The sequence below is a fragment of the Jaculus jaculus genome, unplaced genomic scaffold (genome assembly GCF_020740685.1).
Source record: "Jaculus jaculus isolate mJacJac1 unplaced genomic scaffold, mJacJac1.mat.Y.cur mat_scaffold_74_1_287302_arrow_ctg1, whole genome shotgun sequence".
Lineage (NCBI taxonomy): Eukaryota > Metazoa > Chordata > Mammalia > Rodentia > Dipodidae > Jaculus > Jaculus jaculus.
Window position 1 is genome coordinate 187,702 of NW_025423509.1, and position 17,780 is coordinate 205,481.

The following is a 17,780-nucleotide window of genomic DNA, read 5'->3' on the forward strand; positions in this document are numbered from 1 at the left end:
CTTTTGTTGTTGTTCATTTTGGTGGGGGAGAATCTTGCTAAGTACCCATGGCTTTTGGATGAAAGATATTCTGACAGCCCACACTTCCAGCCCCACATTGAGCCCATAAAAGGTGATAACTCCAAAATGGACTTTTTAAATTTTTTATTTATTTTAAAATAGAGAGGCAGATAGAGAATGGGTGCATCAGGGCCTATAGCCACTGCAAAAGAACTCCAGACACATGCACACCCCCTGGTGCATCTGGCTTATGTGAGTACTGGGGAATCAAATCAAACCTGGGTCCTTAGTCTTTGTAGGCAAACACCTTAACCCCTAAGTCATCTCTCCAGCCCAAAAGGTTATGTATTTTTAATAAATAAATTTCTTTTTTTTGTTTGTTTGTTTTGTTTTTTCAAGGTAGGGTCTTACTGTAGCCCAGGCTAACCTGGAATTCACTATGTAGTCTCAGAGTGGCCTCAAATGGCAATCCTCCTACCTCTGCCTCTTAAGTGCTGGAATTAAAGGCGTGCGCCACCACACCTGGCTATAACTTTTTACTAAAACAGACTTTTGAGCGCTATAAAGTCAAGTATGAATTTTATTTTATTTGTTGGAGTAATATCATTTTGAATCAACATTATATAGGCAGTAAATATTGTCTAGTAAAATTCACTAAAGCATATGACTTCTCAGGTTGCAACACCCGATTCTCAGAGTTCCACACATCTGTATGACAGTCCTTCCATTTTATCTATAGCATATATTTAGCTATATATTTTAGATGATACATCATTCTATATTTTTTTCCATCTCTTGGAGTATATGTTTTTACACCAAATATATGTCAACATAAGCAGGAAGTTAGCATACAATGCCATACAATGTTTGATGTACACATGTATCTTTTGTTTGGGGAACTGTTTTAGGTGCGAGGCGTCAGCTCATTTACAGATATTTAACAAGTCACTGCATACATACCATACATTCCTTCCAAAGGAAAATCCACTTGAACACATGAGTTATTTCATACTATTTATATAGAGATTGAAAGACATTTGAGCATTTCCTTAAAGACCTTCATATAAACGTCAGAATTTTCAGTCAGCCACGAGCCTTCTAGAGCAGAGAATCTGCATAATAAGACAACTTCAATATGAAACCAATGAGACCACAAAGTTTACTCTAGGGTTGGAAGTCTGGTGACCATCCTTAGTACTCAGGGGTATTAAGCAAAAGTTTCAACAAGAACTTGCTTAGTAACAACAACCATTATATCAGTGCCCATGCGCAGATGAGAGTCACCCTGCACAGTACCCATGGCAGCCACAACACTGGACTGTATTTTCCATGCTAATTACATTGAGAACACTTACTTTCTCTTCAAAACGTGCACATACATTTCCAGCAAGAAGAAACAGAAAACATTTTGAAGGACTACTGTCCCTCCAAACAACTTGTTAATTTGTCACTTGCAGAAGATTTGGACATTTCGTGTATTTTCCTATTGATCAGCACCAGTTCTTTCTATGCTGGGGTAGGGGTGTGTCAAGCCCAAAGCTATTTATGTGACTATACCCAGGAAGTTCTTCTCTGTCCCTTAAATCTTCCCTAATGGCCCACTGGTCTTCTTACATTTTCACCTTCATTTGGGACCAGTCTCAATGTGAATCTCCAAACCAAGGAACAAAGACTGATACCAAGAAGCTACTAAAGAAATGTAGCAAGTGACCTGGGGGATATATGACCTTCATTTTATAGGAGAACCCTGAGACCCAGAGGCCACACAGCCCCTCTGAGCAAAGCAGGACTCCTGGTGTCCACACATTGCTCTAGTCACTAACTCCTGTGTCCTTCCTTAGCTTTTGTCTCATATAGGTCAATGTTTTAAAATAAAAAGAAAGGCCTTCTGGTGTTTTCAAAATTTAAACAAAGTTCTCAGATTTTCTCATACCGTTTTCCCATAGCCACCCTGGGAAAATAGCACAGATGTGGAACCTAAAGTGAGATGATTAAGGCCACTTAGCAAGTGAGTGGCAAAGTTGGGACCTGAGCTTGACTCTTCTTTTCTCCATTCTGGATTGGAGAAGATGGGTTCCCTGGTCAAAGATGGGACCCCTGAACTTTGGTGGCTGCTAGAATTAGATTAAAATGCTGTAAAGAGTACAGCAGCAAGGCTTCAGACATCAAGACAGACCTCATGTGAAAAAGCCAGAGTATCTTTTCTATAGGGTGAGAGCAGGTGTTCATCCATTGCCCTTAACTAGATCCCCAAATTTTCATGTGGGAACCCTTAATGGAGCCCGAATAGGACAGTAATGAAAAGTCACAGATATTCACAACACATGAAGCAAGGTTTGTGGCATAAACTTTTTTGTCTGGGAAAGTATAAAACTATGACGGGCAAAAGCATAATTGGGGAATATTGTTCCCCAGGTAATTCCAAATGCAAGTCATAAAACCAAAAGTGTAGGAAATGAGAGGTGTGGAGACAGTCACAACAAATGAACATGAAGTTTTCAGATGGAAAGGATCTGGGTGTCTCTTCTTCCTTGACCAGCAAGTAAAACTCCAGGAGGATCCAGCAAAGTAAGGGGCTGTTTTAGGGTAGAACAAAGCAATCATACATGATATATATATCCACAGTGTTTATTTCCATCACAGCCTGTTCATCATGCTTAGATTGTCACTCAGGATGTCATACATTTCCTAAGGACATACTGACCAAGTGGAGGATGGTTGGGGACCCAGAAATGGGAGCAGAAAGGGAGTAAGATGACAAAAGGACACATAGACACAGACCATTCCCAAAATATGTAAGTAATGCGTGAATACTTCTGACATACAATGGCCACCAAGAAATAAAGGAGTGTTTCTTCTTCAGCACTAATTTGAACTGGAAAAGAGAGAAAAAGGAATGCACATGAGGTTCCTAGTGATCTTGCTAGCCCCTGGGCTATACCAAACCGATTTTGAGAAATGAGTGCCCAGAGAGGAGAATGTCACGTCAGTACCTGCTGGGGAGCTGACAATTTAGTCTGAGTCCATGGCAACAAATGATCTCTTTAAAGGTCTTCCGCATCTCCTGGCTGCGGAAGGCATAGATGAGTGGATCGATCACAGAGTTACACATGATGAGGATGAGGTACATGTTGAAGTGAGACATAAAGCAAGAGCAATAGATGTTCTGAGGGCATGAGATCATTAGGATGAGGTGGACGAAGAAGGGAGACCAGCACACAATAAAAACCCCTAGCAGCATGGCGAGGGTAATGGCACCCTTCATGCTGGTCCTTTGCCTTGCAGAGCTGTATCTGGGTGTGGCTACCATCCGTTTGACATGGGTCCGAGCCTGCAGGAACATGTGTACGTACAGAGACACCATGAGGAACAGCATGGTGAAGAACATGGAGATGAGGCAAATGATGACGTAAGTGGAGTCGTAGTAAATGATGAAGATGATGCCACAGCCTGTGCAAAAGGTCCAGGTGCAGGCAATGATCAGCCCTGAGCGCCTCGCTGTCATGATGTGGTGGTAGCGCAGGGCATAGAAGATGGTGACATACCTGTCCACTGCAATGGCCAGCAAACTGCACATGGAGGCCACCACAGAAATGCAGATCATGGAGTCGCACACGTTGTCAATGTGACGCACAAAGGCATCCGGCATCACCAGGTGCTTATTGGTAATTAAGTAGATCACGATGGTCTCCCCAGCATTGGACAAGCTCACCAGCATGTCAGCCACCGCCAGGCTGCACACGAAGAAGTACATGGGTGAGTGCAAGTTCTTGTTCTTTACGACCGTGCTGATGACCAAGACGTTCTCTAGGAGGCTGACAAGACCCAGAGTTAGGAAGAACTCTGCGGCGATGCCCATGTCCTCACAGGGCGAAGACTTGTTCTTGACATTTGATCCCAAAAGACTGTCTCCCGTGGCATTCAGGGTAAGATCCAAAAGATGCAGGTGAAATGAGGAATTCATTGCTGGAGGAAAATGCCTCCGCTCTTGGCATCCCGGTGACTGTAAGACAGGTTTTTGTCGTGATCTCAAGAGATTAACTGTCTACAAGCGCCGCAATCATAAGCATGCCTGGACAAGCACGAGCTAAGAAAAGGAACGGATATACACAACCTGTTAGAAGCATGGACCCGGCTGGCCCCATTCTGACCAGTGTTCCTGGTGCCTGGAATTCTGTCCCTCCAACAAGCAGGCTTAATGTTTTCACCCACTTTCTGTCAACTCACATTCTGTTCCCTCCTGTTAGTAGAATGACATTCACCCCTATGCCAAGCACAACTTCACTTTCCATGTCTGTTTTCTTGGCATCCAAGTTCTCTCTTAGAGTGTCCCCTATAACCTATTTTAAAAATCCCATAAAATCCCAGCCACTCGCCAGATTTTCACATTCCTGGGACTGCTTACTGCATCATACTTTGCTCAAGTGAGCTCGGATTTCTGAAGAACATACAAATGAGTAGCCCTTTAAAAGGACCAATATCTGTGTTCTTGTCATTGTCCCCATCCTCTCCAGCTCCACCACAATTTAGTCCTGATGGTCATCACTAAGACTGGCAAGGCAGTCTGTTTGTTACCTTAAGCACAAACACATACTAAAGTTGCATGTTGAATTATATAAGCTTACTTTGCACCTCAAAGTTAAAGAAAAATAATGGTGTTTTCCCCCTCAGTGAACATTTCCTCTGAATTCCTGAATTCCATGAAGTCAGCTTGGTAACTTTATAAATTCTACATGAAGACACTGTAAAAAAAAAAAAAAATTATATAAAATACCAAAGCCACTCTTGTTCAATTTCTCTCTTGATTTACATTTCAAAATCGTTTTGACTTCAAACTCATCACTTTTGGGGAGACAGCTACAATTCCTCGTCCTCACTCTCCTTATTAATGCCAAGTAATGCATTGAATTGTAATTATTTGCTATATATTTATACCTTATAGGTGTAGAACAATTCTACCGTTACATTAAATACCATATCCAGGTGCTTTAAAAAAAAAAAAAAAGTTTCCTACACAAGCTGGCTGACCAACTCTGCTCTCCTCTACCTGTAAGGTAAGCATTCGTGATTTTTATTTGTTTTCCGGGCCGTTTCTAGAAAATAGTTGTAGCTATTTACCAGTACTCTTCCTGAGATTGTTCTTGCACCCCGTCCGGATGTCCTCCGGGGACTCTGCGCTCTGACTGGACTCTTGGCGTCCACCGGTGCGGACCTGGCTGTTGAAGCAGGGCCATGTCCAAGGGCGGCAGGGCTACGACCCAGCTGAGCCCAGCGCCCAGCGCCCAGCCGCGCCGCCTTTAAGCTGCCCCGGCCCGCCTGGTCACCGCCCCTGCTGGGTCTCTGTCTCCAGCAACCTGCTGTTAGCCGGCACAGAGCCGAGGAGTGTGGGTTTGCAGTACCATCTAGCGGTCATCTTTGCAGAGCACAGCCTTCCTTTCCAAGCCCAGGCATCCTGGTGAAAAATCCTTCCCCCAAAGGATTTGCGAGTTTACTGTTCTTTACGCTTTTGCAAAGCTTCTTCTCCTTTAATCTTCTAACGCACTGATTAAAATGCTGTCCAGGACCTAGAGGTTAAAGGCGCTTGCTTGCAAAAGCCTGATGGACCCGGTTCGATTCCCCAGACCCCCCCCCCCCCCGCCCACGGCAAAAATCTCTCTCTTTCTCTCTCAAAAATAAATATCACTAAAATACCACCCTGCTCAGTGATCTGCTCTTCTGTTGTGTGTCTTTGATGCCTAATGCTTGTTCTTGGGAAAAGCCACAGCCAGGAATGACTCTCTGCCAAATGTATGCTTAGGCCACCACAGGCTGGGTGGTCTTGCATTACCAAGTCCTCTTGCCTGGGGAGATCCGCAGGGTGGCATCTGTGAGCAGAGATCCCATCTGGAAACTAACCCGCAGAGACGCAAAAGGAAACCGGCTGGTAGAAAACATTCCATGACCTAAATATCCCACTGCTGAGTCTTCACCTTCAAAACCAGAGAGGGCGGTGCAAAAGAGACACTGGCTTCCCAATAAAGGGTGGAAAGCGGAGATCACTTCAAAAGCCAGCTGTTTAGACCACTTGGCACTGTGCCTGACTCACTAGCCAGGGTGGTATGGGTCTGTGAGCCCAATAGACAGGTTCTGTGGGGTGTTGAACTTGAATTTCTATCCTGAATCTTTACAAAAGCTAGCTGAAGTCATTCTTGTGTCTCAGAGAAGGAAGCATGGGTGGGACTTGAAGTGTGGCAGCCCCGCTGGAGAGCCTTGAACTTGACCCCGCATGCTATGACCTCTGTCTGTGAGGAGCCCTGGTGGCCACTAGGCATCATTCCCTGAAGCTGCTGCTGGGTCTCACTTGCAGTTTTCTTGTCTTCACAATCTGTATGAGATTTGGGTATTAAGGTTACCCTGACTTTGTTGAGTAGATTGGGCAGAGATTTCAATTATCTTTCTATTCTGAAACAGTTGAAGTGGGGTAGGGAAAAAAAAAAATCTCTCTTTTGGGAAAATAATTGACTCAAGATCAGTGGAGCTAGGAAATACAGACTAAGCTCTTCAACTGTCCCTGTCATTAGAAAGTTGCTGCCTCCCAAATTCCATATAGCATCCTGTTAACAAGACATAACACACACAGTAGCATACCAGCTTCTAAGCCAGGGGATTCCACATGAGAGACCTATTCTCATTGAAAGGCTGAGGAACCTCATGACAAGCCCAGCATTTCTTCAGTTATCAGCTTTATTTGAGCTCTATTTCTTGAGTAATGACAACAGGAATGATCCCACGCCGGCATGGTGATGTACTGTGTGCACTCCGTAGCCCTAGCAAAAACCTCCTGCAGCACCCCAATAAAGTCAAAACTCTCCACAGCATGTTGGAGATGAGGAAACAGGCTTGGAGTAGTCATTTGACTCCCCTATAGATTAGGAAAGCAGGAGCCAGGCTTCTCGGCAACATCTACACTTACTGGAGTCCAGGGAGTTCAATTCTGTGTCGTCATCACATTGCCATAGAGGAAGAGACACGTGGTCCACTATTTCTAAGACAGGCTGGGGAGGAACAAAGGAAAGGAAGCAAAATGGTGGCTGTTAGATGGAGAGGTGTGTCAGGCGAATGCTGAGTATTATAGGTAAGATTAAGGTAAACAGGTGGGACAAGGCGCAGCACAGGGTCCAGCAAGGAGCTAAGATGGGAAGGAGCTGGCTTCTCCAAGGCAGAGCGATGCTAGGGGCCTGGGGAAGAAGGCCAGACAAGATCATGCAGTGCTTTACAGGATAGGATAAAGGCTTTGGGCCCCATCCTAAGATCTATGGGAATCCAAGCAAGGTTTTATATAGAAACATCTACTTTCAGACCTGGAGTTTTAGAAGATCAGCCCAGCAGTCACGAGGAGTTGGAATTGGAGGAGCTCAAGTGTACTAAACAGGACCTCACAGGGGGACCCTCTGGCTGCATCCAAGCATCCACCCAGTACCCAGGGATGCAGCACACCAAAGTCTTGGCAGTAGCAGCAGAATTACAAGATAGTCCTGTACAGCATGCCCTAATAGGAAGTGGCCCTGAACAAAAGTCTGGGTGATCAGACTTCTACCACACCAGTATTCACACATGCATGCCCTCTGCAAGTACAGATGAAAACAGTCTGCAGTCTGGGGTCTTGGTGTGAAACACCGGCAGCTTTTTCACATTTCGGTTTTACTTGTTTTAATGTCTTGGCCACCGTTAAGGAAAGGTCTCTGATGTCATAACGTCTCCACGGCTTCTGTTCCAGGAGTGTCCAGCTCCTTGCAAAGGGTTGGTCATTAACACCCATGCACCTCTCATCTTTGAACAGGATTCACTAAACAAGCATCCTTTGTACTTAGTAGCAAGCTGAGGGGACTACTGAATGGACTGCGGGGGTACTAATGGATGAGGTTCCTATGGTCAAAATAACAAGTTGATAGTGTGGTGATTTAGTAGGAGAGGGGACATAACACCCCACACAGCTTCTTAGTGTTATTTTTACTGGACAGACAAGGCACAGCTAACTTCTTTTTTTTTTTTTCAAAAATTTTTTTAATTTTTATTTATTTATTTGAGAGTGTGTGAGAGAGAGAGAAAGAGGCAGATAGACAGAGAGAATGGGCGTGCCAGGGCTTCCAGCCACTGCAAACGAACTCCAGATGCGTGCGCTCCCTTGTGCATCTGGCTAACGTGGGACCTGGGGAATCAAGCCTTGAACCGGGGTCCTTAGGCTTCACAGGCAAGCGCTTAACCGCTAAGCCATCTCTCCAGCCCTCAGCTAACTTCTTTTAGAAGAATTTAGGCTGGGATTGCTATAAGCTTCATTTTGAAATACAAATGGAAGTTGATTCTACAAATTGCTTGACATTTTTAATTTTTTAAATTTGTTTCAGTCAGAGAGAGGAGAGATAGAGAACTGGCACACCAAGGCCTCAGCCACTACAATCGAACTATTTATTTGAGAGAGAGAAAGTGGGCACACCAGGGCCCTCAGCCACTGCAAATGAACTCCAGATACATGTGCCACTTTGTACATCTGGCTTATGTGGGCCTTAGGGAATTGAACCTGGATCCTTTGGCTTTGCAGGCAAGTGCCTTAACCACTAAGCTAACTCTCTAGCCCTCATCAGACATTTTTAACTAACATTCAATTCTAGACGTGGTTATGATACTTGTCCCTTGATTATTTGCAATATATAAATTTGTCTTTATTAAGCACTATGGAACTGAATGTAGCTAGGTTCCTGCCACTATGATTTAAATTATAAGCCAAGCCTGGGGCACTCTGGATCACATTTGTCAGTGCATTGCTCATTCAAGAATATCTTTGAGGGCTGGAGAGATGGCTTAGCTGTTAAGCGCTTGCCTGTGAAGCCTAAGGACCCTGGTTTGAAGCTTGATTCCCCAGGACCCACGTTAGCCAGATGCACAAGGGGACACACGCGTCTGGAGTTCATTTGCAGTGGCTGGAAGCCCTCTCTCTTTCTCTCTGCCTCTTTCTCTCTCTGTCACTCTCAAATAAATAAATAATTAATAAAAGAATATCTTTGAGAACTATAGATGCACACTTTCTAAAACTACTGGGCATTTTACTTACTGGGTGGCTAGAGGCTCTGGCATGTCAATTCTCTATATCTTCCTCTTTCTTTCTCTCTCAAATAAATAAATATCTAATAATAAGACTGTCACACCTTTGCTTTTTTTAAAAAAATTATGTTTATTTATTTATTTATTTGAGACAGAGGCAGGTAGAGAGAGAGAATGGACATGCTGTGGTCTCTAGGTACTGCAAACTCTAGACACGTGGGCCACCATGTGCATCTGGCTTACATGGGTACTGGGGAACCAAACCTGGGTCCTTAAGCATCACAGGCCTTAACCACTAAGCCATCTCTCCAACCCACTTTTGCTTTTTTAATATTTGTAAATTTTATTTAATTTACTTGTATGTATGTATTATGTGGTGGGGGAGTGCACGTGCATGTGTGGTGATCAGAAAACCTCAAGGAGTCTGTGTTTCTCCTCCACCTTCTCTGAAACAGGGTCTCTTGCCACTGCAAAGAAACATCAGACTAGCTGGCCTGTGAGCTTCAAATTCTCCTGGCTCCTTCCATTGTGGTAAGTGTATTGGGATCACAGTCACACACACATGTGCCACTTTGCATTGAGCTGCTCAGAACTGATCAGGTCTGCAGGCTTTGCAAGTGCTCTTAACCACTGAGCAATCTCCCCAGCTCTGGCATAGATTTTCTAAAGAAATATGTGACTACCCAATAATAATTAACTTCCTTGAGTCACATGTTTTTCTTTCAAACAGTGGCTTTCCTTTATTCTTATAACATATGCTATCTTTAAAAGGTAGATTTTTAAAAAATTTATTTGCAAGCAGAGAGAGATAGAAGAGAGACAGACAGAGAAATAAAGAAAATGGTCAACCCAGGGCCCCCAGCTGCTGGAAATTCCAGATTCATTTGCCACTTTGTTGATCTAGATTTGCGTGGATGTTGGGGAATCAAACTCAGGTCATCATGCATTGCAGGCAAGCACTTCAAACGCTAACCCATCTCTCCAAACCCAGATGTGCTGGTTTTCTTCCTAGTGATCTACCTTCCTTCTCTAATATATGTGGCAGAAAAAAAAAAAAAATTCCTAGGTTCTAGAATTGATACAAATTTACTTCCTTTGGAAAAATACCTCAATGTAAATTTGGAAACCAGGCTGTTAGCTCTCACTTTGAGAGGAACAAGTACTGGGCAATTAGGGGTATTTCTTCATTCATGTTCTTGCAATAGCAAAGATATTTGACAGCACTGAAGAAGAACTTTAGACAGACTCAGTTTAGTAGAATAACTCCTTTCCCTTCCCATGTCCTCTTAATTTTTCCTGTCTTTCTATCCTGCCAATAGGCAAGTGAATAAAGAAGACTATTTTTGTGCCACTGAGCAGAGAAGGCCGGAGCAGGAGCAGAGCTTTGCCAGACGTTAACAGTCTCCATACCTGTTGTCACAATTTACAAATAATTACTGAGTATCTCAAACACAATAAACAAAGGTAGATTTGACAACCGTATAGAGTAAGCTTAGTTTTCCATAAAGTGAAAACAGTTTTTCTCTATTTTCTTGAAAGGTATTTATTGTCAGAGGTAAGAGTGCATGTGGGTTAAGCCTCAGAGGATGGTACAGAAAAAGGCTACTGCATAAATGTCCTGAGTTTAACCCTGTAGTTCTATGCAGGGACTCTCATTCTGGGCACGTATACATCTGCATTGCCACGTAGTAACACCAACAGGGGGCTAAGAGCTTTGAACTGTACCCTATGCTCCACAATTCATAGGCATTCTCTATCTAATGAACCTCAGCCCCCAGAACCCCAGAAAGTAAACTAGTCGGTTGCCAATTATTTTGCTCATTGTTAAGTATGGAGACTTACTGTCTGTCCTTCAAGAAGGGACTGATTGTAAAGAAATTGAAAGGTTTAGACAGTTGCTAATTAAAATGAAAAGTTTTTCCATTGCTCACGAATGCCGCTAGCTGTATAATACTATAATGATAAATGTTATAAGAAATGTTCCCTTTCAGCATTCCAGTCTGGCCCAGAATAATTAATAAAAATGCAGTAATCTGTAGTGGAAAATCTCTTAAAATTCAGTTAATGCAGGAAAAAAAAATAGCTCAAAGCTTGAGTATTTTTTAAGTATTTTAGTTTGAGTTTTTAAAATAAACCTCAAAATAAATGAGGGAGAGAGAGAGAGAATTTACTCTAAGTCAAATAGGAGTGAATATGGATTCAGGTTGTCCAGAATGACATGTTCCACCATAGAAATGGTTACCTGAAGTTCTTTTAATTGGTACATGCATGTATGCATATGTTTGTATGTGTATGGAATAGAGGAGTTACAGTTAAATTACTGTAATGACCAAACATAAAGCTATCAGGAGGACCAAATGGCAGTTTTTCTCCAAACGTTTCTTCTTTGTCCTTTCCTTCAACCTTTTTCTTTTCTTTTCTTTTTTTCTTTTTTCTTTTTTATTTTTTTGAGGCAGAGTCTTGAAGTATTGCCACATGCATCTGTGAGCGCCTGCCGCCACCTCCCATTGTCATAGGCACCTGGGGATCACAGACACATTCACTACTTTGCGTCTGGCTTCATGTACGTACTAGGGAATCTGATTCAGACCAACAGGCTTTAGAGCAAGTACCTTTAACTGCTGAGCCATTTTCCAAGCTTCCAAACGTTTGATGTTTACAGTTCAAAAGACACTCATAAATCAGATTCATTAATTGACCAGTTTTAGCCCAGCTTTTGTCCAGTGAATACAGGTAGAGTCAGAATGACTTCTCCTTCTAGATTTTATCTTAAAAAGAAGACTTTGATTCAGAATTTTGTTCCCCTTGGGGATTACTAGAGGAGATAGTAAAAGGATACAGTGATAAAGATGGAAGAGGGAATATCAGAGAAGGATGAGGTAAAGTAGGGTTTGAGAAAAAATAGATTCTTAAGAATTCATCTTTAGTTCTGACATGACTTATAAAACTGTATTAGTTTCCTATTCGTTAATATTTTCTGCAAAAGTTGGATGAATTCCAAAGCACTTATTAATTTCTAATAAACTAGTAATTTCGTTATTTTAGATATTTCAAGTTCCAATTAAAGTAGGTTGCCCCTTTACCATCTTTAGTTCTGTTACCTAGGACTTCCAGTTTAGCATACAAAAGTAAAATAAATAATAAAACAAAAACAACTTGGAAATATCAAACATTCCCTCTTTTTCCAAATACTTGCCAGTTAAATTACCGTAATGACCAAACATAAAACTATCAGGAGGACCAAATGGCAGTTTTTCTCCAGACGCTTCTTCCTTCCTTGAATTCTGTTTCCCATTTTAGTGTCTTTTAAAATCGTTTCTACAAATTACTGCCTTTACTAGCTAGAAGGATCTGTGTTTGGATCAGATTCACATGTCCAACGGCCGTAGCTGCCTCACAGAGAGACACAGGGGGGACACCTTCCAAGGTTCTGTCTCATTCTGCTGGTCAAAGCTGACCAGAAAGCTGCCCTCAACTGAACTGTCAGGACCCGACACTTGCCACACATAACAAAGCCAGTGTTTACATGAGAGAACCTGGACGAGAAGTATTTCTGTATAAGATTCCTCTTTTCCTTGGTATAGACAACCGTTGCCTACATTGCTTTTGGTCAAAGTAGCTCTCCTAGTGAGGATATTTTGCCTGTTCTTCTATAGTTTTTGGACTCATTTCTACTGTTTTCTGGACTCAAGGACCCAGCTCTAGGAGTAGAATCAGTAATTTTTCACGGAAAAGTGATGATGCACAGAGAGGAACAGGAGCACTCTGACTGTGCTTTGGCAGCGTCTGCCAAGGACTTACACAAAAATTACTGAAAGCCGACTGCTAGGTTGTCTTTTGTCAACACAAACATTCTAGAAAGGCACACACCCTTTACCTACTCAAATTGTGCTCTGTAGTTGCAAATGTATGCTTCTGGATTTCTCAAGAAATGTCACTGTGAAATCTAAGGTCCTATTCAACAAAAATGGGATTTTAAACCTTTTAAAAATTAAAGACAGAGAGAGAAAGTATGGGTGCACTTGGGCTTCCTGCCATTGCAAACAAACTCCAGATACATGTGTCACTTAGTGCATCTGGCTTTACATGGATACTGGGGAATTGAACTTGGTTCTTTAGGCTTTGCAGGCAAAATGATTTAACCACTGAACCATCTCTCCAGTCCCATAACTGGATTTTACTTTCAGTAAAAGAGCCATGTGCTCTGCCTTTTCTAGTACATTGTAGATATTTATTTTTTGTTTTTATGGGCTACTCGTGACCTTTGATGGATTTTCTCACTAATGAACAATCTAGTGCCCTTTGCTGGGGCAACAGGAAATGTGCCTTAAGGGCAAGACCCCAAGCATCAGTCTCCATATTATAAAAATCCAAATTCATTCAAGAGATCCTAAAGCGAGAATGCTGTGGAAGGGGTTTTCTGCTTGAAAACAATCACCAGGGACACGTTTCCCCAGGGTCAGCCTGGAAGGCACACAGAGATTGATGCAACTGTGGTCCAAGTGGGCCAGGCTCCATCCCATGCTGGCAATGTAACTTGGCATCATTATGAAAGATGCAAGACTGTGGGTGGTAGTTATGGAATCTTTCTCCATGGTTTCAGAGAGCTATTGGGCCAGGCAATGTGTGGCAGGGTTGAAGTCCATGAAAGCAGAGCCTGAGAGTCCACCACATGGAGGTGAAGTCTAAATTGTGATGGAGACCTTAGGATGTTGGAAATGGAAGAACCATGGGATAACAGCTAAGGAAAGATACATGTGTACAGTTGGAACACCCAGGAGAAAGAGTATGTGCCAAGCCCCTTGGAGCCCAGATGAGTCCATCATAAGCCCAAGATGCTGGACACCAAGCTATGGGATTTGGTGTTTATCCTGCAGAGTCTTTCCTTGCTCTGCCCTAATTCCTTTGGAATGGGAATGTTTATTCTGTGGTGATATATGTTGGGTGTAATTTGACTTTTGTTTTTTTACAAGAGATCTCAGTTAAGAGATTGGAGTCTCAGAAGAAACTTTGGACTTTTAAACCACGTTGGGACGTTTTTAGACTATGGGGACTTTTACAGTTGAACCAAATGCATTTGCATCATGAGAAGGCCATGGGCCTCTCTAGGGGCCAGGGGTGGAATGTTAGGGTTTGAATGCAAAATGTCCTTAATAGAACATTTTATATGAACACCCGGTCCCCAGCTGGTGGCATTGTTTAAGGTTGTAGAAATTATGGGGTAAAGAAAGGTTGGAGAAAGTGGATCACTGGAGGCAGGTTTTGATATCTTATAGCTTGACCTCACTTCCTGTTAACCTCTGCTTCCTGACTCTGGCTGCAGTGTGGCCAGCTGTCCCTCTGCTCCTGCTGCCACACCTTGCCCACTGTGATGGAATGTGTCACATGGACACTGTAAGCCAGGAGAAACTCTCTCCATCCTCAACTGCTTCCTGTCTGGTATTTGAGCACAGCAGTGAGTAGTAACCAATACAGCACGTTTCTGAGGTTTATCCATATTGTATCTGGGGTTAAAAATTTGTTCTTTTTAAAAAAAGCCCAGGCCCGGATGGATTCACTGCTGAATTTTACCAGACCTTTAAGGAAGAGCTAACACCATTGCTTCTTAAGCTTTTCCAGGAAATAGAAAACGAAGGAATTCTACCAAACTCCTTCTATGAGGCCAGAATCACCCTGATACCAAAACCAGGCAAAGATAGAACAAAAAAAGAAAATTACAGACCAATCTCCCTCATGAACATAGATGCAAAAATTCTCAACAAAATATTGGCAAACAGAATACAAGAGTATATTAAAAGATCATTCACCCTGACCAAGTAGGCTTTATCCCAGAGATGCAGGGATGGTTCAACATACGCAAATCTATAAATGTAATACATTACATAAACGGGTTGAGTGACAAAAATCACATGATCATCTCATTAGATGCAGAAAAAGCACTTGACAAAATCCAACATCCCTTCATGATAAAAGTCCTACAGAGACTGGGAATAGAAGGAACATATCTCAATATAATAAAGGCTATTTATGACAAGCCTACAGCCAACATATTACTAAATGGGGAAAAACTGGAAGCTTTTCCACTAAAATCAGGAACAAGACAAGGGTGTCCACTGTCCCCACTTCTATTTAATATAGTTTTGGAAGTCTTAGCCATAGCAATAAGGCAAGAGACACACATAAAAGGGATACAAATTGGAAAGGAAGAAATCAAGTTATCATTATTTGCAGATGACATGATTCTATACATAAAGGACCCTAAAGACTCTACTAGCAAGCTGTTAGAGCTGATCAAAACCTACAGCAATGTAGCAGGATACAAAATAAATACACAGAAATCAGTAGCCTTCATATATGCTAACAACAAACACACAGAGGATGAAATCAGAGAATCACTCCTATTCACAATTGCATCAAAAAAAATAAAATACCTTGGAATAAACCTAACCAAGGAAGTAAAGAATCTATACAATGAGAACTTTAAAACACTCAAGCGAGAAATTGCAGAAGACACTAGAAAGTGGAGAAACATCCCTTGTTCCTGGATTGGAAGAATCAATATCGTGAAAATGGCAATCTTACCTAAAGCAATCTACACATTTAATGCAATCCCTATCAAAATTCCAAAGGCTTTCTTCATGGAAATAGAAAAAACAATCCAAAAATTCATTTGGAATCACAAAAAACCTTGAATATCTAAAATAATACTGAGCAACAAAAAAGAGGCTGGTGGTATCACCATACCTGATTTTAACCTATACTACAGAGCCATAGTAACAAAAACAGCATGGTACTGGCACAAAAACAGACATGTAGATCAGTGGAACAGAATAGAGGACCCATATGTAAGCCCAAGTAGCTATAGCCACCTGATATTCGATAAAAATGCCAAAAATACTCATGGGAGAAGAGACAGCCTCTTCAGCAAATGGTGTTTTGAAAACTGGATAAATATCTGCAGAAGGATGAAAATAGATTCTTATCTCTCGCCATGCACAAGAATTAAGTCCAAATGGATTAAAGACCTTAACATCAGACCGGAAACTCTGAAACTGCTAGAGAAAAAAGTAGGGGAAACCCTTCAACATATTGGTCTTGGCAAAGACTTTCTGAATACAACCCCAATTGCTCAGGCAATAAAACCACAGATTAATTAACCACTGGGACCTAATGAAATTACAAAGATTTTGCACCGCAAAGGACACAGTGAAAAAAGCAAAGAGGCAACCTACAGAATGGGAAAAAATCTTCGCCAGCTATATATCTGATAGAGGATTAATATCTAGGATATACAAAGAACTCAAAAAGTTAAATAATAAGGAATCAAACAAGCCAATCAAAAAATGGGCTATGGAGCTAAATAGAGCATTCTCAAAGGAAGAAATACAAATGGCATATAAGCATCTAAAAATATGTTCTACGTCACTAGTCATCAGGGAAATGCAGATTAAAACTACATTGAGATTCCATCTCACTCCTGTCAGATTGGCCACCATCATGAAAACAAATGATCATAAATGTTGGCGGGGATGTGGAAAAAAAGGAACCCTTCTGCACTGCTGGTGGGAATGTAATCTGGTCCAGCCATTGTGGAAAACAGTGTGGAGGTTCCTAAAACAGCTAGAGATTGATCTACCATATGACCCAGCTATAGCACTCCTAGGCATATATCCAAAGGACTCATCTCATTTCCTTAGAAGTACATGCTCAACCATGTTTATTGTTGCTCAATTTATAATAGCTGGGAAATGGAACCAGCCTAGATGTCCCTCAACAGATGAGTGGATAATGAAGATGTGGTACATTTATACAATGGAGTTCTACTCAGCGGTAAAGAAAAATGAAGTTATGAAATTTGCAGAAAAATGGATGGACCTGGAAAGGATTATACTAAGTGAGGTAACCCAGGCCCAGAAAGCCAAGCGCCACATGTTCTCTCTCATATGTGGATCCTAGCTACAGATGACTGGGCTTTTGTGTGAGAATGAAAATACTTAGTAGCAGAGGCCAGTAAGTTGAAAAGGAGACATAAAGGGTGGAGAAAGGAAGGGAGGAGGATACTTAATAGGTTGATATTGTATATATGTAATTACAATGATTGTAATGGGGAGGTAATATGATGGAGAATGGAATTTCAAATGGGAAAGTGTGGGGGTGGGGAGGGAGGGAATTACCATGGGATATATTTTATAATCATGGAAAATGTTAATAAAAATTAAAAAAAAAAATAAAAAATAGATTTATTATTTATGTGAGGGAGAGTGAGTTTGGATGTGCTTGGGTCTCTTGCAATTGCAAATGAACTCCAGATGCAAGTGCCACTTTGTGCTCATCTGGCTTGACGTGGGGACTGGGGGACTGAATCCATCTCCCCAGCCCTCAACACAATTCATCAAAGACATGTAACCAGAACATAAACATTCTTAAAAACCAAAATAGAAATATAAGATAATCAATGCAACAGAAAAAAATGGGTTATTTCATATACATTTTCATTTAAGTCCATGGCAACAAACATGAAAAGTGCCCAATCTTGTTAATAACCAGTAGAGTATACACTAGGTCACAAGATAATACTACAGACCCATCAGGATAAAGTAAAAACCAGACATCAAGAAGTCAGTGGGGATGCAGGATAATTGAACTCTGGGAGGTTTTTAGGCAGTAGTCAGTGCATCTGAACATAATGCAAGTATTATGAT

General features: G+C 41.8%; 1 protein-coding gene across 2 annotated transcripts; it reads right to left on the reverse strand.

Annotated features, from left to right (window-relative positions):
* Positions 1–1,066: 1,066 nt before the first annotated feature.
* On the reverse strand, positions 1,067–5,262 carry LOC123457485 (melanocortin receptor 5-like). Of its 2 annotated transcripts, XM_045141372.1 has the most exons (3): positions 5,119–5,262; positions 4,633–4,742; positions 1,067–4,087 (listed from the first exon to the last, which is right to left on the reverse strand). In XM_045141372.1, the coding sequence occupies exon 3, from the start codon at positions 3,962–3,964 to the stop codon at positions 2,987–2,989; it is 978 nt and encodes a 325-aa protein (XP_044997307.1). In that variant the 5' UTR covers positions 3,965–4,087; positions 4,633–4,742; positions 5,119–5,262; the 3' UTR covers positions 1,067–2,986. The 2 variants fall into 2 exon arrangements, with proteins under 2 accessions (XP_044997307.1, XP_044997308.1); XM_045141373.1 differs by lacking the exon at positions 4,633–4,742.
* Positions 5,263–17,780: the final 12,518 nt, after the last annotated feature.

What these genes read in the sequence shown, in the direction of transcription:
- LOC123457485 (XM_045141373.1), bottom strand. Translation starts at nt 3,964, where the DNA reads ATGAATTCCTCATTTCACCTGCATCTTTTGGATCTTACCCTGAATGCC.